Here is a 20,466-nt window from a genome sequence, read left to right as displayed (position 1 = left end):
CGGGTCTCTCGGAATAACCGAATTTTTCTTTCTCCGTCACTTATTCACCAACCATTATACAGTCCACAATTAAAATAAAGTTCTTTTTGAAAATTTTGAGAAAAAAAAAAAAAAATAAAAGTTTTGAGTTTCCAAGTATCAAAGTGTTATTTATTGATTGCTAAGTTATTGAAGTGTGAGGGAACTGATCTAAGAAGGTACCTAAGGAGTGCAATTTAGAGGATTCAAGAGGAGAAAGCAGCTGAAGGTGAAACCTCGTGGCGAAAGGAAAGATTCAGCACAAGGCCACCACGTGGATTTTTTCTGATCCATCTCCCCGGAGGCTAATTATTTTAACCTGTGCTGTATTTCAAGGTACGAGATTCACGGAAGTGTCTAAGGGATTGTGGAGAGAATTGGGCAGAGTTTAGAGGCAATAACTTAATCATTTATTTCTACCATACTCATTGAAGGTACGCATACTGAGGAGGTATCTGTGGGATTAAGGGAGAGTTGGGCAAAGCTGGACGCAATTAATTCATTCTTTATTTCCACGCTATATTGAAGGTACGAGATTCACGGAAGTGTCTAAGGGATTGTGGAGAGAATTGGGCAGAGTTTAGAGGCAATAACTTAATCATTTATTTCTACCATACTCATTGAAGGTTAGTGTCATACAATGCCACAGAGGTGTTTTCAATAGGCGTTATGGTAAATAAATTTATGTATTAGACATTTAATGTTACAAAATATGACTTACTAATTTTTTAAAATCAAAATAAACCAATTTAACCTCAAGATGACATTGAAGAGTTTTCAGTGTCAGTTTTATAAGGAAAAATTTGACAATTTTTCATCTCAATTTTCAAGTAAATAAAAACCATTAGAACACCGAAAAATAAATTGAGAGTATCTCAATGACAGTCTAAATCTTTATAATCATTTACACTTTATTCTACTTTGTGATTCACTCAATAATTGACTTCAAAAGTTGCATTATACATCAACTATATACATTATGTAAAAAAATATATATTGCAAAATTCTTATTTATTTTTCTTTAAATTGCAAAAGTTGCAGAGTTGTGTAAATTGAGAAAAAAATAAATAATAATCCCGCCCACCGTATGAAACCCATATGAATCTCAGGTGGGTAATTTACTAGAGAAGTGGGGGATGGAAAAGCCACCAACAGGTGAAGCTTTTCATTTGACAGAGAAGATTCCAACAACAGTGGGATTTCTTTTTACATCTCTGTCAATCAATAAAAAAGTATGCGACAACATATATTGAACAGAGACGGTATCATCATCACATGCAATACGATCGTGGGTAAACGAACAGAGCCACATATATGTCTTTCGCGGTCAGTAGTCGTCCAGCCGGCGTACAGAGCGCATGTCTCGATGCGCGAGTCGCGATCTTTACACCGCGTTTTTAGCCCAATATTCGTGTTTGTTTTAGAGATCTAATATATTAAAAATATCATTAAATTTAAGTGATTTCATTAAATTTTCACATAAATCAATTATTTATTCAATCCTCTCTCAGTTCCATTCAAAATTTCCACTAAATTATTTGTTTTAAGCCGTTTTTTATGAATTTTTTGTACCAGATGGGCATATGATTGTTTTGAATTATTAAGCAAGATGTAAAAGACATACCAATACCATCTTTTCAACGTACATTTTGTGCCAATTCAATGGACCCGACGTGAGAGAGAAGAATGAGTCTTTTTTTCTGGTAAGTTTCTTTCACAATTTTCTTCTATTGTTATTAATTATTTTTTTCATTTTAATTTAATTTTTGTAAATTGCCTCTAATCGGAATGATACACGTTTTTTTTACAAAAAATGTCTTAAATTAATTTTCATATCAAAATAATGATTGAAGTTTTGTTATTTTTAATTATAAGAATTAGACTAAAAAGAAAATATTTGTGTAAAAAAAATTAAAATTGTTCGCAGCGTTTTATTATTTTCTTTGATATTTTTTTTAATTAACCATTTTTTTTCTACAATACTTCTTTCTACAATGGTTTTTGCCTTAAAGCCATTAGATTTTTTTAAAAAAATATTTGACTATATTTTAGTATATTTTCATGTTTTATTTATATTTCCACCGTCGGAAATTTAAATGTCTCCAAACAGAATCTTTCTTATTCTATTTTAGTATATAGGCTTAATCTTTTTACAATACCTAAGGAACTTTCTTGATAGACTTTGTGTTTAAACTTTGCGTGAAGAAAATTTTCTTTGTTTTTCCGGTCTTCGCCAGGGGTAAAATTTGGACGAAATTTTCTACCCCTGGCGACGACCAGGGACAAACCAGGTCCAGGAAAAACAAAGAAAATTTCTTGATAGACTTAATTAAATATTTTAAAAATATTTTACAAAATAATTCAAATAAATATTGAATGTTTGTTTATTGTTCTAATATTTAAATCAAATATTTTAAAAGAATTTTAATATACTCTAAACGTTCTATGTAGAATAAATTATTAGAGAGAGCTTTTTCTAATAAAAAACTACTCACTAATTTTGCATATTAGTGGGTGAACTAAAATTATTTTTTTTATTATTAGGGGAGAGCGGGGTTAAAAAAGTCACTTAAGGGTTTAGAAAAAGCTCAAAATATAATATTTCCCAAATAGATAAAGCGAAATGTATTGCTCATTTCTTTAGGAAATTTACTGCCCTATATAACTCTTTCTCAGATCATTTTGTTCTATCTTGCTAGGAAATATGATATTTTTGGCTTTTTCCAAACCCTTAAGTGACTTTATTAGCCCCGCCCTCCCCTACGGGTTACATTCATTTAGGATTTCCCCAAAATTCTTTTTGTCTCTTATAAAATTAAGCTTTTAATTTTAGAGAGCTTTTATGAGAAATTTTAAAAATTTAACTTTGAACGAAGTAAAAAAAGATATTTAAAGAAAACTTCGGAAAAATTTTACAATTTCGATTTTATTCATTCTATTTAATCAAAGATTTGCCGTTGAAAGATTATCGATTTACAATTCATCATTTATTGAGAATAGTGTTTTGAATATATAAAATGTAGGTATATAATATCTGCATATAAATTGACATCCAAAACGGAAATTGCTGACCATTTCCGCGATCAAAAAAAACTGTTACCTATACAAACATACAAACAATGGTGCAATTAATATTAAATCCTCGTTCTTAAATGTAAGGGAGTCGGCGGAACTGTCGTTAAATTGCTTTAGCAGTAATTATATTATTCTTTATTAATGAACGCCAATGCATTTTCTTGTATATATGCGTCACGACGTGACTAAAATTCATAAAATCCCTCGTGAGTAAGTCTAATAGAGGGAAAACAAGTACAAGAAGACAAGAGCAGAGACTTTATTTTGTTTATAAAATCTTGTCAATAATATTTTTTTAAATCTATTTTTACAAAATATTTTATAAAATATATTGTATTATACATTTTAATATTTTTTTCATTTATAAATATTTGCCCCATTATTTTGAATAAGTTTGAGAGCTTTATTTGTTTTCAAGATAAATTCTATAAAGCATTTGTTTTATGAATTCAAAGGAAAAACAAGGTTCAATGGAAGTCTGTCTTTCTTATTTTAAATAAAATCTTTCTCGATTTTTTCCCAATAATTTTTCAGAGGAAACTGAGAAATATTTTGGGTTTTTCTGGAAATGTTTTTTTTTTACTGTCGAAGAAATTTTAATTTATTGTCTTAATAATCTTGATGATAAAATCCATAAGCAGGAACAAAAGTGAATAGACTCCTTTAAACAATAACTTTTAGCAAACCAAAAATAATTATCATATATCTAAATCCAGTTTTAAATGTCTTATAAAAGAAAATCTGAATGAATATAGCCGGAAAAGGCTTTAGGAAAATATCAAAGTATCAAATTTCTCAAAAAGATTGAACAAAGTACTTGTAAAGAATTTCCCGTCCATTAACTATCTCTAAGACAATTTTGAGCTTTTCTTTAGACGCTTTAGTGTCCTCATTAGCTCACGTTTTTAATGAAATTTCATTCTAACGCGAAAATTCCACTACTAGCTTACACTTTAATCAATTCTCAAACGAAAGATTAGGAACTCTATTGATCAAGAAGTTTTCGAATACCTTCACGAGGGGACAAAGATGATTTTCTTGTTGTTCTTTTTTATTTCAAGTTGTGTATATTCTTGTGCTAACATAATTTAATAATGCGTTCTTGTGCATTTTATGCTGGGGCGAATATATCGGGAGCCAGTTACGATGGCGATTAGCATTGAAAGAATGCCACAAAGCTCCCAGCGTACAACAATCTCGCGAGCGTCTCCACGGAATTCGGAACATGAGAACCTGCGTACGTGTGTGACTCACCGATAAGTCAGTGAGGGCGATATGCCTGTGGGTAAAATGACAGAGATAAACTGTTTGGAGAGGACTTGAGTATCTGATGACGTGAATTTTACAATATCGCTACCCTATACTCGAAAGTATTAAAAAGGGACAAAATAAATTATTTCACGATGAAGAATTGTACATTTTATATCACTAAAATGTGCTTCCCTCACTCAGCTAACGAAATTCCTTTTGTCATCTCCGTATTCCTGCTCTTTTTTTGTGCCCAAACTCCCGCCGATGCAATTTAAGTGAAGAAATAAAAAATCCTATAACACTCGTGAAGTCCAATTTGGTATTCTGCACGAAGCTCAGTTGTTGACTGTGTTCGATTGTGTGTGATTATCGAGAAACTGCACCAATAAAGGGACTCCGCGCAACTATTGGAAAATACCCTACTTGACGATGCTGAACTTGCATTTTTTTCATTATTAAATATTCCTTTTATTTTTCTCATGATAGGACATGACTCTTAATTGTAGAGGAACTTGCTCTTATTTCCAGTAGAATTATTTTGAATTTATGATTAATTGATAGAAAATTTTTCCCAAAAAGTAGCTTTGCGAGGGCTGCATTGTAAAACCGGCTAAGTCGGTATGGGCTCCGAACCGACTTAGCCGGTTTTACAATGCAGCCCTCGTTTGTTTAAGGGGGGTCTCTTTTGAGAACTGGTGAAATTAAATGTTTTTTTTCTTGTGGTTTTTCTTAAACTCGGTTTTTAAGTGTTACCCGCATTTAAAGACTTATTATTGAAGATTAAGAAAATCACTTTCCGCCATCTTATGTGCGACGCCATCTTGTGATTTTCTTCAAAACTCAAAGGTAGGTTTTTCTCAGGATCTACTGGATGGATTTTGATGGGGTAAAAAGCAGATAAAAGAGAACATGTCAGTGGAAAATGTACCGGAACAAAATTTTGAATTTCCATTCTGGGACTAAGAAAAGTGGAAAAACGTCAAAAATATCTGAACAAAAATCACATTTTTCCACTTTTCTCAGTCCCAGAGTGGAATTTCAAAATTCTGGTCTATCAAAATCTGCATTGGTATCTCCTCTTTCATTTGCTTTCTTACCCCATCAAAATCCATACGGTAGATCCTGAGAAAAACCTTCATTTGTGTTTTAAGGCAGTTCTGTAAAAAGGTGGAAAATCACAAGATGGCGAAAAGTGATTTTCTTATATTTCAATAATTGGGCTACAAATGTAATCAACATCGGAAAACCAAGTTTAAGAAAAACCTTAAGAAAAATGAAAACATTAAAAATATGTCAATTCCAACAATTTGCCCAAGAGACCCCCCTTAAAGGAGTCTATTCATTCTTGCATAAAATTCTTATTCACCTGATTCTAGTGGAAAATAGCCGTTTTCTTGAATATTTTTAGAAGTCAAAACACTACCAAAAAAACTCCTTTGAGAAACTTCTTTTTTTTTTCAAAAAAAAAAAGAAAAGATAGTAAAAAGTATGCCGTCATTTATATACTCAAATAACTTTTTATTTCCACATAATGTGGTAATATTGAACGCAGTTTTTGATCTTTTTTAACTACATACTTTTATGTACATATATATCTTAACAAGTGTGAATGAATAAAAAAACCGCGCAAGACCTACGAGAAAACAGAGACGATGTAAGAGAGAAGTATAGAGAAGATGGAAATGTAAAAAAAAGTACATGTTCTGGTAGAGTAGAGTGGCAAAGAAATTGTACACACATCGTCATTCGGCAATAAAAGCCAGCAACCTTCCAAATAAGGATTGCACATGGTTAAACACGGGGGCTAATCTACGTCACGCAAACCCCAAAAAGCGATTTGATGCTGCACATTTGTTGTTTATGATGAAAACATATGACTTTTAGGATCATTCAATGTGCGGGGGTGGCTTTCGGGCTGCAAATTAACCACTTGTCCACCATGTGGCCTTTCCAATGGGGCGGTCGATTGTTCGCGCGATTTTGTTGATCGCGACGACGCGGCGGTTTTCTTTTCCCACTCTCCCAAACAGTATACAACATACACTATATGCCTTCGTTCCCACTGCTCTCATGTCTCTGTGTGTGCACACTTGGAGCTCTCCTCAAGATGATTGCGATCAGCCGTATATTTTAGATTCAATAAAATATATATTTTGTTACAAAATTTCTCAATTTTTTCCTTTTTGTATTTTATTCCTATTTTTTTTTTAAATACTTTCCTATTTAAATCAAATGACTTGAGAGGTTAAATAAAGACTTCGAAAAAGCTCTCTTAGATCACATTAATCCATTCCATTAGGAAGTAGATTATTTTTAGCTTTTTTTTAATCCTTGTTTACGTCTTTCTTGTCAATTTTATATACATACATATCTACAATTAATTACTATATTTATTAAAAATATTCCTTTTGTCTTATTTCATTCAACCTTAATTTTTTTTATTTAAATATTCTTATCACATAATTTCTATTATATTTTTTTATAGATACGCTACAATGAGGCATCCTTCATATTCTAAAGGGATTCATCAAACCTCTTTTGAGACTGAACTGTTTTAATTAATAACGACCGAAGATGATTAAGGGCTGTTATGAAGGATTAGAACTATTTATGAAAAGAGATGAAAATAAATTATGTAATATATTTTTTAAATAAATAATCAACTTTTTCGAGTGTTTTATTTATCATAAATAATTCATAACCATTATTTTCATTTTTTTATTAACATCTTATTGATATCGCAAAATGCACAAATTGACTTAAAAAAACATCACTAAACAGACTAAACAAGGTAATAGTTATTCATTTAAAGGAATCCTAAAAAATATCTACTAAAAAATCGCAATGCCAACATGTCTGAAGATTGACAATTAAAAAAATATATTTTAAAACTTTTTTTCAATAGTTTATAATGATTTTTTTTTAATTTTGAAGGCAATTAAAATATTTTATTTTAATCCCTTAAAATATTTTCTAACCCGTTTGCAACAACGAGGGTTTATAACGGGCTTTTTAATTATGTACTTGCCTTGTATATTTTCATTCTTTTTAAACTTTTTTCACGGTCAGTAGGTTTTTTATATGATCGGTTTCATTTTTCATTTTTCTCAATTTTAATTTATTTATTTTTTCCGAGAAGAAAATGTTAAAAATTATCCAAATTAAATTAAAATTTTTTCGGAGACAAAAAAATGAAAAAGAATTGTCCCGAAAAAAAATTAATGATAAATTTTAGGTATTTTTAAAGAGATTCTATTTATCGGTGGTTATGAAACCGAATTTTAGCATCAAATGGGTTAAGATGGGAAAACTAATTCATTATGCCGTCTTGACAACGTCTCGGACTAGGTGAAAATGTCTTGATCTACGTTTCGAAAAAAATGCTGCCAATTCAACCGCTTTATTATTTGCAAAAAATCTACTGAACAGATTTTAATAAAAGTTCATGAAAAGTATTTTAAATTGAAAAAAAAAATAGAAAATGAATTTATTCAAAATTAGATTCGTTTAACTATTAAAAAAATATATTCTTGACTTGGGAAAGAGTATTATTAATTTGTTTAAAATAATTTAAAAATGTGAGATAAGATTTTTTACAAGAAAATTTTAATTCCTTATACTGATTGTATGTATTTTGTAAATATTCCAATAAATTTTCAATTATTCTCTTGTTTTATTTTGTGAGCGAAATGGAGTGAAATATTTAACATAGTCGCCAAAACAATAAAGATAATAAATATGTAAGTAAATTTGAAGGAATGTAATTTATTTTCTTTCCTCATCATGCGTCGTCTTTTTCTACATTCTCAAATCAGTTCCAGATTTTGCCAAGAAAAGTCAACAGTAAATTGCAGAATTTTCCAGTAAGATATTCATATTCAAGTAAGTAAATAAATTTTGTACCTACTTCAAAAAATCTTGAAGAAAAGTATTAATTTATAAATTGAAAAGAATATAAAATTTTTTTAGTCAAACGAGCTTCTGTGCAATACAGAGGCAATATTTTCTCTTGCAAAATTCAATGTCAACGCTCGCGCGTGTCACTATGAATTATTCTTGAACGCGTGAATGATACATAAATTGTATATGTAGAGAACTTCTTCAGACTACTTGGCACGCGCTGCAGATAAAATTGCATTTAACCGAATAATATGGCAACATTGCAAATTCAATCTGTGCCACTTTTCCCACATTGTATGAGAAAATCCTTTTTTTCATTTATTGTAGAATTCCTTTTATTCGTCTATCAATTCTTTTGTCTTTCAAATTATATTATATAATATACATACATTTATTTTTAAAAACATTTTTTAAAAAAAATTTACAGCTATTACAAGGATTTTAAATTAAATCAGCGAAGTCAATACTAAGGATAGTCTTTTGTTTTTTCCAAATCATTCATGAGTAATTAGACATAAAAATCGTGTCTAATTTGTACAGGGATATTTCAAATTATCTGACGCTAATTTTTTGACAGATTTAGTGTTCATAACCTTTGACATTACTAATTTAGCGGACCCACATTAGAACGTAAGAGAATACGTAGAGGGTTAGACGAAAAAACGCGTTAATAGACTTTTCTATTAATTTCTTACTTAATATTTAATTAATCTCAGACTAAAAAAGTTTTTTTTTCACCTTTCATTTACATGTAACGTATTTAAATACGTTTTGACATTTTCTCACCTTTAACTTCGTCATTTTACTCCAGTTTACTTAATCTCATACTTTTAACTTTTATGTAAGTTTCGTCATTTTGAATTAGAACATTTCTTAGAAGAAGGATAATATTTCTAAGAAAGTGTAAAAGGAAATTTTTTCATTACAAAACCGAGAAGTCAAATTTTTGCTACATTTTTCCGGGGAATCAAAAAAATATTTCCATACTTGTTAACCACAATTTTCCATAATGTTAACCATTTAAAAGATAGATACTTTTTTTCTTAAATCAATTTATTTTTTTGCAATTTTTTTCCTTAGTATTGCCTTCCTGAATTTACATTCTCCATATTTATTTTTAATTTTTTTCTTATTCATATATTTTTTACCTTATATTGTGTAGTACATCGCTCATTATAATCTACATTGTCTATTTGAATTCATACAGTTTTTAATTCTTCATAAAAAAATTGACTAGACTTGTGTTTTTAATCTTTTTCCGATGCATATTATCATGTAAATTAAAAATAAACTACCGAAACTCGTAGTGTAAAGTCTGCACAATTTTTTTTAATCCTATCAATCATATATACACATAAATCATATGTAGGTGTAAAAAAATCTTTGTGGAATGAAAATTTTGCAAAATGTGTTTGATGATGAAAAATTAGTTTAAATGTTATGATTTGTTGTTTAGATAATTTTTAAATGTGTTTTTAATAGGCTTTAAAGTTTAAAATAATTTTAAGTTAAGAGAATTGAAAAAAATCAGGATTTAACTAATTGATTTTATAAACCAATTAAGATATCGTTTTACGAGGGTTAAGATTTAAAAGGAAGATAGCCCATCGAAATAGAAAGTTTTGTAAATTATATGTATTAAAAAATCCATGTAATTTCTTTTTTTTGTGTTTTATATAAAGCTACACAGATACATAACGCAATAATAGTTGGGGGAAAAAAGAAAATTTCCTCTGGAGGTGGAGAAATGATCATCTTTTTGCTCATAGCTTTATTTGCTTTAATGCTAATTGATGACAACAGAAAGTATTTGGCGCCAAATGACCAACTAGTGTGGGTGGATTCTTTTAATTTTTTTTAGCAGTTTTTCGCCGTTACTTGCGAAAATTATTACCTTAATTTTTATTTATTGTTGAACTTTTTGGATTTTTGCCATTTTGCTTTTACATATATAAAAATTTTCCTTCATTGTTTATAAGTATGGGTCACAAATTCCCTTTTTCATCTCCACAATAAGACAGTGAAGATATTGGAAAAGTGTTATGAATATTTATTTGTGATTTTGTTTTTTTTTGTATGTCTAAATCATAATGCAAATGAAATAAAAAATTAAACACTGATCTGGCTGAAAATATTGTCTTTTAGTGCTGCAAGAGCTTATGTATGTCTCAATAAATAAAAATTAGTAAAAATTAATTTATTTTAATTTATTTTGTAGAAGATGTATCAGGGATATTTTAAACAATATTCACAAAAATTTTATATAGAATTTTAAAAAGTTAAAGTATGAAGTTTATGTTCTGAGCCATTGAAGAATTTTGCTAGACAACGTAGCCAATTCGATTTTTATATTCGTCGCAGAAAAAAAATATTTCTTTAACCAATCATGATAAATTATATATCAGTATGTCTTGAGGTAATATCAATTATTTTAGGTTCTCCAAAAAAATTTTTAAAAAGAATTTTCTATTTGAAATAAAATTATCATCAAAGCTTGAGGTTAAAATGATCCCTCAAAGTGTTAATGGTTGTAAAAAGCCATACAGTATTATCAAAATTCTTTGAATATATCAAATATTCTCCAAATACTGAAAACTATCAACTTCATTTTCAAAGAAATCAAATTTTTTTATCTGTTTCAAAGTTGAAGTCAATAGTAGGGGAACGTGGCCCAATTCGGACCTCCAAAGGTCCACGCAGAATGAGAAAAATTGGTATAAAAGCAATATTCTTAAAGGTACCATTTTAAAGTCCATTAAATGCTCTTTTAACTCCCATTACTTTCTATATTTAAAGTTTTTTTCAGTTTTAAGTAATCGCGGATTGAAAAAGACCTTAAGAGGTCAGATCTGAATTGGGCTACGTTCTCCTATTGTTAAATGAAGTCATTTGGAATAAAAATTCAACAATAGCTACAAATCAATATTTATGTAGGCACATAACCGTAGATATATTCAAGATATATCACATTTGTGAGGCATCTAAAATAATTATTTTAGAAATTGTCATTTTGTGATATTTTATTCGGATTTTCATTAAAAAAATTTCTTTGCTAAAATAATGACCACTCATCCATTATTTTCATAACATGAGAGTTTTAATATATTTTCTCATTTTCCTATCCGTTCAAGGATTCTCTGTGACAATACCGTGATCAGGAAAATAACCTATAAGACATGATAATTATCCTGAAAGCTACACATATCCTACTATTTCGATATACATACATATAAAACAATCACAATTAACAGATTTAAAAAAAAGAGTTTTGAGGAATTTTATTTCAAAATATGGCAACGGCAATTGCAATAAATTATGGAAAGACACAATGGAATGTTATTTGGTTTTTTTTTATTTTTCTTATTACATTAGTAAATGAAAAAGATGAATAGCTAATGAATTGTAAATAAAATTAATACATCCTTTAGCAAACATTGGGAATGTTTGATGGGGAGATTCCTTTAACGAATCGTTCTTATTGAGAAAAAAACCTTAAACAAGACTCTTCACAGTATAATAACATTTCAACATTTCAGCGCAACAGTCAAACGTTCATTCTATTATAGAGACATGTGTAAAAACCAGCCTCTAAGTACCTATCCTCTCCTTGTGGCACTAGTCATTTATTTAAAAAAAAAACATTCTAAATATGTATTTTATTCACTATGTGTATTTTTAAAAAGAATCCATCCTTCTTTGTAGAAGAATAAAATATACCTAAGCAACAGATTTCAACTATTATTACATACCTACATACATAATCTAATTGTTGTGTTTTCTGAGAAATTCTGAGATCTCATATTAAAAAAAAAACAATTTAATTTAATTTAATTAAAAAAAATGGAAGCTACTACTTAAGGGCACGCCGAGCATGCTCATTGTAGGGGTTTTACCTCTCAATGAATTCACTACCGTTGTGCATGTGCATGACTCATGTGCGTTGCATGGGGATGCGGAACATGCCCATGATGCGTATGACCAGAATGGGGGGCATATGGGGATGCATGCGATAGTGGTGATGCTTGCCCACCACCACCACCACCACCAAATGGTTGCTGCATCAACCCCTGCTCGAGCCCATAGTGCCCCTGAGGATGCCCTAAATGTGCATGCCCATGGTGCCCATGACCATAAACTAACTGTCTTACTTTGGAGTCCTCATCACCGATGTTGTAGCTCAGCTCTGTCTCCTCGAAGCCCGTGGCGGACATTCTCTGATCACCCGCCCCGGTGCTACTTGGTGGATCCGGGGAATTTAGGCATGTCTGAATGAGAGCCTTTCCCGCTTCAGATGTGATCATAGGCTGCAATTTACGTGTGGCAAATGTGTACACGTGACCCGTTTCTGATGCCACCAGCAGCATAACTTGTGTCCCCGTCAACGTTGATAGCTCATAAGCCTGCAATGGAAATTATTTTTATTTATTTTTTTAAGGTTTTATTTTCACCGTTAAATATGTTTTTTATGAATTTGCAACATTGCATTAAAGGAATTTCCATGAGAGAAAAATTAGAGATTTTTCATAACAAAATTTCATTTGACTTCTTACAAATCTTTCAAATAAGAAAAGAACTTGTAGAACCCAATGAAAATGCGTAAAAGAAAATGTAAAATCAACGAAAATTTAGATAATTTCTACTTCCCCAAATAGAAAATGTCTTGAAAAACGAAAATAAGCAACGAGGAAAAAATGTATTTAATTGGGACGCTTCTCGTTCACATCAGGACGCAATGGCAATTTGTTTCTTTTTTAGTTCGCATGAGCGTTTTATTTATAAAACTAGTGGCGTCGGCGAAGCAACACCATTTTGCTTCCTCGTTGGATGTGACACAGCGTCGATTTTCCCCGAATATACCATTACACACAACAATTCATTCCATACAATAAATCTGCACGCCTAAGAGATTAATGAAAATGGTTTGATACATATTTTATTCTGAATTTATACATTTCAAAGATTATGGGAAATTGTGTGAATTTTAATTGAATATGCTTTGAAAATTATATTCTTCTTATTAAAAATTAAAATTTCATTGTGTTTTAATGTATTATTGAATATTAATTGGCAGGAAAAACCTTTAATTTTCTATAAATATACTATAAATAAAAAGGTTTGATTATCTTAACTCCTCCACCAAATTGTAAAAGTTAAATAAATATGGTCGATTCTGTTAAAAATCTTTTATTTTCTTACAACTTAAATGTTGTAAGATTTAAACAGTTGATGTTTTTAAATTGTTCTATTGTAGTTTCCTAAAAGAAAAATGGATTAGTTTGTTTTCCCAGAAAGAAAGATCTCTAAAAAAAACCTTGGAGAAGTAATTTTCTTTTAAAAGAACAAATAATGAAAGAAATAAACTTTCAAAATCTTATATGATTTTATGCAGAATACCAAAAAAAATCTTTTAACAGAAAAATTGTAAGAAAAAAAGGCTTTTACACCGTAGAAAATTATAGAGATTTTCCATATATTGTGTGTAATATCCTTTAACATCATCACTAAAAAATTCTCTACAATTAGAATTAGAACTCTCTTCTTACCAAAAGAAATTTTTACCTCATTTTTTTATTAAAAATACCTTGTATCGTATTCATAAATGATAAATATCTTCTCTTCCATTTTTCATTTCTACAAAAAAATCAACTTCAACAGAATTATTTATGTAATACAACATACCTACACATTTTTTCTATCGCACATAACGGCCATATTGTTAAAAATCTTTCAAAATTCACAATTTAGCCTACCTCCACAACCATTTACTACCACAAAATTCACCACCTTTCAATCCTAATTTGTGATATTCATTTTTTTCTCCTTGTCTGGAGGCTTTTGAAGCTTCACTATAAGCTCTCCCCCTACCGCTCTTCAGCTTCCATTTCACACCACTTGGTCCGTTGTTGTAGAAGAAAGAAAGAAGTTTGATTGATTTAAAAAAAAACTGTGGCTTCAATGGAGACGAAATAAATTTTTCTCTCTATAAAACGCAAAAAGACTGATGTGGTTTTCATTTAAAAACTTCTTCATGGAATCACCTCCCTCACCTCTATATCCGCACACTTTCCTGATACAGTGCCACCACCGTACCCGCGATAAATCCAATCCGGCAACCGGAAATTTCCTCAATAGCAAACGACGGTTGTGATGGTATTTAATAAGAATAATTTACAAATACACCACCAATGGAGATATATAGTGGGTAAATCGATTTCCTCCTCATGTAAAGGAAGCTGTGAGAATTCCCACAGGTAATTTAATTTTTCCCAATTTAAATAAACCAATATCGCTGTTTTCGTGGGACAAGAAAAAGGGAGAATTTAGCGAATTCTATTGAAGAATTTTGAGAAGATTTTCTGAAATTTTCCTTCTTCAAATCTTCCTCTTTCATGGAAAAAATTTTATTTCTTGTCGAGATTTTGCAATACTTCTTTCTCTTTATTTTCCAACTTTCCCCAATACTCCTGGACCCATTTCCTTTTATTCTATATTTAATTTTTAAAATTCTTTCTTCTTTCTTCTTTTAAAGTTCTTTCTTCAACAGTACATACTATGAAATAAATATTCTACTACTGAAAATAAATATTCTACTACTAGAAATATCTATTCTACAAGAAAAGTCTTTATAAAATAGGAAAATGAAAGGACTCTGTTCATTTTTGTTCATGGCAACCTAATTTTTAGGTCAAAATTAATTCTATTCCAAAAAATATTGAAAAATATCTCTTATTCTAAATCTATTTTTGAAAGAATTCTGGAAATTGTCAAGGTGTAGGTAAAATATTTTCAAGGAGAAAACATCTGTAATTCTAGACCTTAACTACTTAACCCTTTCAATCATGACAATGTAAAGTCATCTTTTTTTTTAAATTCCCAGATTCATTCCTTTTAAATAATTTTGATGAGCAACGTGATGAAATTGAAATAAATAAAAAAAAATTTAAAAGAATTTATGAAAAAAATGCCATTTAACTCATCTTGGACTAAACAGCACCTCAAGGCGTAAAAAATGTCACAAAAGCTCTTGTTTGACATTGACCCGGCTGGCAAGTATTGACTAATATAGTGATCATATTTTTGCAATCAATATAAAAAATATTTAAAGACAGAACGGCTTTTCTCGTTCGATAAATTTTAGGGAAATTTATTAGAGAAAAGCTTTAGGGAAGAAGATAAATATTTATTTTTTATCTTTATTATTTTTTAAGCATTATTAGAAAATAAAGAAGTAGTTGTTCTCTAATTTTTATGATCAATTTCAGCAATAAATAAGTACCTAATCTCTTTAAATTCTAGCCGGAACTAAAGAAATGTCAATGTACCCAATGTAAACCAGTTGGGTATTTCTTTACGACTGTAATTATTTATTTAAAAAGACGTAAAATATAATACATGCTGCAGTATTATACAAATGCTGAATGTATTGATAAAATCACGAATATTTATATCATTTACAAATAAAAATCAGATTTCATAAAACACATAAAGAAAGGAAGAAAAATCAAAAATTAGAAAAGCGAAAAAAAATATTTAAAAAATAAGACATAAAAAAGCCGTTAAATTTGCCAAAAGATCAAACAAAGAGCGAGGGAGAGAATAAGAAAAGATGAAGAGAGGGAGGGAGAGATCAAGAAAACGAGCTTAAAGAAACGGAGAAGCATGTAATAATATGTGTACACAAAATAATAATAAAAAGCCATTGACAGGCGCCGCCGCGGGTCAGATGAGAAAAGAAAATCATCGCGTTCTGCACTTGACGCATCCAAATGGTTCTTGAGAGGCATTATTTGATGCCACTGGACTGGGTAATTTATCAATAAATCCGCACATTTGCATCTTTATCGGGAAAATAAGGTGATGGATGAATTTTATGCAAGTTAAATGGGCTATAGCATTGAGGAAATGAACATGAATGTAACCATGTGGTTCCCGCCAAATTGATTGGGAAAGTGCTAAAAGAAAAGTGTCGAAAGATTCACATCTACAAACTCATAGAGATCTCTTTTATAAATTCTCTTATTCTTCGCATACCCATTATTCGTCTCTACTATTTGAACGAGCAAAAGCGTTTGATTTGGACAATTAGAGAGAATATATCGGCTACATATATCTTGTTTTTTTTTCTTTAGCTACATACAAGGCATGATGAAATTCCTTAAGCAAAAAAAACATAACGTTTTGAGGGCTAAATACATGTAGTATGATCATATCGATAGATTTATTATTACAAATTCATATACATTTTTTTAATTTAGCAATTGTCAATCGGATCTGATGTTGGGCACTATGTGATAGTTAACCCTTTTACGTCAATTGGATTGGATTTATGAATTTTATAGATTTTTAATATTAGTTAAGAACTTTATAATGAACTAAGTATTACGTATAAGTAAAAGAAAATACTTCCACAGAGAAAGTTTATGCAAATAACCCTTTCATGACAACATGAGATATCGGTCTTTTTTGTCAAAATTTATTTATTTATTTTCTTGAGTCTCCAATCTTTAAAAAAAAACGATTTCTTAAAGTTTCCTTTTTTTAAAGCATTTTCTTTGTTAACCCTTCTCATCCAATACAAATTAAAACATTATATTTTCTTGAATTTATTTAAAAGAAATCAAATAAGATAATTTCATAGAGAAAGGCCTTCGAAGTTCTTTATCAGAATAAATTATTTGATCATTTGTTTCATGTTGAATGCGACAGGGTTAAATTGCAAATTGCAAAACTTTTTTCTATTAAATTAATAAATTAATAGATGCTTAAAAGTATATGATCCAATATAGTCATGAAACTCATTAAAGAATTAAATAATTCAAATAATATTAACCCTTTCGAGACAGGGTGAAAAACAAAAGTAAATATTTGTTTTCAAATATGTATTTCCTTACAGAATATTTTTTTAAGTTGTCGGGAAAAAGGGTTAAAGCAATAAAAAAAATTTTATCTAAATGAAAATGAGTGATTAATTAAATTGTACAAATCCCATTAACCCTTTAACGTTTTTTGGGTCATACCCTGACCCAAAACGAAAATCATTTTTTAGAGATACTTCTAGTTAATATTTTTGGATGCTTTCTTCGCCAGTATAAAGCTAAAGGATCAACCTTTCAAGACATATTTTTTTGATTCGTCCAATAAATTCCTTTATAGTCGATTTTTTGCACCAAACTTGGGAAAAATTGGTCGATTTTCATCACTTTGAAAATCAGTCTTTTTTTCTATTTTATAATTTTCCGATAGTCTAAATCGACTTGAATCTTATAAATAGACTAAATAACAAGAAAAAATTGCTTTATGGGAACCTTGAAAGTCGAACCAATTTTCCAAAACGCTTTTCCAAACTTTTTGGGTCAGCATATGACCCAATGGCCGGGAAGGGATACAAAACGCGTAATTTTTGACAACTCATTTCCCATACATAAACAGTGCGGTGAAGTGGCTGGATGAGCCAGGATTTTCAGTGATTTGAGTGATTTCCTGGCCAGAATCTCTGGCCAGGATGTGTTCTGATGGAGGGATGGGTATCCTCCTTTAGTGTTGTGTTAAGTTTAATGCAATTTTGTGGTAAATAAGTGATAAATTTAACGCAAAACCGTGACAAGGTGCGTGTTTATAGTGTGGAGAAGTGGCTGAATGAGCCCCGAATTTCAGTGATTTGAGCGATTTCCTGGCCAGAATCTCTGGCTGGGATGTGCTGTGATGGAGGAATAGGTATTCTCCTTTACTATTCTGTTAAGTTTTCTTCAAATATGTGGTAAATAAGTGGTAAATTAACCACAAAACCGTGGCAAGGTGTGTGATTAGAGGAACCTTTACCTGGGATGACACTGAAAATCCTGACCAAACTACTTCTGGTCGGTCTGAATCTCATTGTAGTTCATCCCAGGGTGCTTCCGAGGCGCCTTGGGGGTAACATTACCGGCCACGGACACAGAGTGTTTCTTAATTGTGAATATCAAAAATCCGTGTTTTGTATCCCTTGCGGTCCATTGGGTCATATGCTGACCCAAAGCTTTTCCGGAAAATCCGTAAGTTGGAAAAATTTTTTTTCGACTAAAATCTGTATAATTACGCCCAATGAGTTGGAAAACAGCAAAATTTCCAAAATCGGCCCAGCAGTTTAGGCGCGGACCTTAAAGGGTTAATATTATTGTAGGAGGAATATATTTATGAATGAATAAACATAAAACTCATATATAACTGAAGATATATTACTGTAAGAAATGTACATAGGTATACATAATAAAACGCAAGAAAACTAAAAACATATCACATTTCCTTGAACTTAAACTTGCTAAAAAGAACCCGCGATGCTGCATTGAAGCATTTTATCCTTGGACATCGATTTATGTGGGTGTTAAAGCTAATTAGCCAAGTGACTTAATTACCACGTGGGCAACGTTGAATTAAATAAATGCTAACAAAAAAAATATCAAATTGAATTAATCTTTAGTTTCTTTTTTTCATCATCATAGTTTGTGAATGAAAAAGAAGTTTATGCAGTGTAGGCGTTAAAATCTTGGGCAAGTTTCTTGTTTTTCCGCAAAAGATTTTTGTCTATGTATTAAAAAACCCGCGCACTTACAAACTCAAATATTGTTGTCAGATGACACGTGTATTATATGGAAAAATGAGAGAAAAATAGGAAATTCCGTGGTATTCGAGTGAAATGGATATATTTAGTTATTCATTTGTGTTCATGCGCTGTATTCACTGTGAGAGACGTAAAATTCTGCACACAGCTGCTTTAGTATTGAAGGTGGACTTCTTCGGTCCATATAATGTAGATTAGGTTATGTCATACTTGTCAAAAAAAATTAATTCAAGAAGAAAATGAATGAAAATGCTTAAAGAAAAATAAATAAAAATAATCTCTTACCTTCTTCATGATTCCTGTCTTTCTCTTTGAAAATGTCGTATAACGTCGCAATTTGTTATCAATGTACTCCATTTTAATTTTCACACGTCCCTTGGTCTTTTTCCCATTGCTCGGCGGTGATTTCTTCTGCTGCAACGACGTAAATCCCTCTTCGACAACATCCTGAACACCACCGGAACATCCATCTAGTCCCATCGTCTGGGACCCCATGGCGCGTTCATCAAAACACTCGGAATTAGTTCGTTTGAGCCCACGACTGAGGGACCCACACTGTGTATTTGAGTTTATTAGGCCACCACTGCGACTCATCACTTGGCCCAAGCCACCACCACTTGGGGGTCTTGCAAGGGTCACATTGGGATTCCCATAAATTTCACTACTATCCCCCAACATACTCATACTATAGTTTAAATTGTACCGTGAATCACGCCCGCCGGTTGGATCCATTTTTTCTTCTTTTAATTCTTCTTTAACTTTCAGTTAAAATCAATCTTAAGACTTTTATTCTTCTATTTTCTTTTAATCCAGCCACCTAGGAACAATGATTGTCACACCCGGATTAACCAAAAAAAATAATCATTCACTTATAATCACAAATTGATAATAAGTCAAAATTCATACTGGTGGAAAACCAATTAGATATTGCACAGCACAAACATCCCCGTGAAGAAGTGAAGAATAAGGTGATATCAGAGAAACAAGAAAACACCATTCAGAGAAGAAATCATTGATTTTTGTTGAAAATACGAAAAGAAAGTAAACGAGGTTCCCGGATGATGCGTAATAAGGTGAAACCCGGCACTTACAATTCGTTACCACACCGTTAACTCACGCAAAATCACACCTTGTGTGCTATATAATTCACACAGGACAGATGAAAATTTTCACACAGACTCTGGGCCTGTTTTCACGCAGCACAAAAGCTACTTTTAACGTTTTGACGTGATAAACGTCACTGAATAACACCTAAAAAGCGCGCCTGTCTGACACAGCTGAGCGCTACAATAGAATTGACAATATCTCCTGTCGCGAACGTATAAACGGGCAAACAAAGTGAGACAGAGAAAATACGAAAACTCCCTTTTGCGTGTGTAAAATGAGTGAGATGAGATTACATTGTGCATGAGATGGAAAACTCTCGACCAATTGGAATGTATTCCACTATACCTATCTCATTCTAGCTTTCAGCAAAATCACATGATTTTGTTTCATGTGAAAAAGAGATAAACTTCTTTTGATCTGATCGTGTAATTCGACCTTATACCACACTATACGATCGATCCGTACGCAAAACCGCTCTGGCGAACTTTCCAAAATTATATGATTTTTTAAAACTTTTT

At 30.9% G+C, this 20,466-nt stretch overlaps 1 protein-coding gene and 1 long non-coding RNA gene across 4 annotated transcripts in view; one reads left to right on the top strand and one right to left on the bottom strand.

Annotated features, from left to right (window-relative positions):
* Nucleotides 1–20,146, bottom strand: part of LOC129796168 (serum response factor homolog) — a 33,520-nt gene extending 13,374 nt beyond the window's left edge. Inside the window, exons 1-3 of one of the 3 annotated variants that reach the window (XM_055837941.1) lie at nucleotides 19,933–20,142; nucleotides 19,127–19,658; nucleotides 12,393–12,644 (exon numbers count right to left, since the gene is read on the bottom strand). In XM_055837941.1, coding sequence (XP_055693916.1) covers nucleotides 12,393–12,644; nucleotides 19,127–19,573 — 699 coding nt within the window. In that variant the 5' untranslated portion in view covers nucleotides 19,574–19,658; nucleotides 19,933–20,142. Of the gene's footprint in view, nucleotides 1–7,455; nucleotides 12,645–19,126 lie in introns of those variants that run through there. The other 2 variants (XM_055837940.1, XM_055837942.1) reach the window with 2 other exon arrangements.
* On the top strand, nucleotides 1,288–8,103 carry LOC129796282 (uncharacterized). The gene is made up of 2 exons (XR_008751197.1): nucleotides 1,288–1,721; nucleotides 6,830–8,103. It is a non-coding gene; the product is annotated as an uncharacterized LOC129796282 (long non-coding RNA).
* Nucleotides 20,147–20,466: the final 320 nt, after the last annotated feature.

Source organism: Lutzomyia longipalpis, chromosome 4, assembly GCF_024334085.1.
Source record: "Lutzomyia longipalpis isolate SR_M1_2022 chromosome 4, ASM2433408v1".
Lineage (NCBI taxonomy): Eukaryota > Metazoa > Arthropoda > Insecta > Diptera > Psychodidae > Lutzomyia > Lutzomyia longipalpis.
This window is presented reverse-complemented; position numbering and strand designations above follow the sequence as displayed.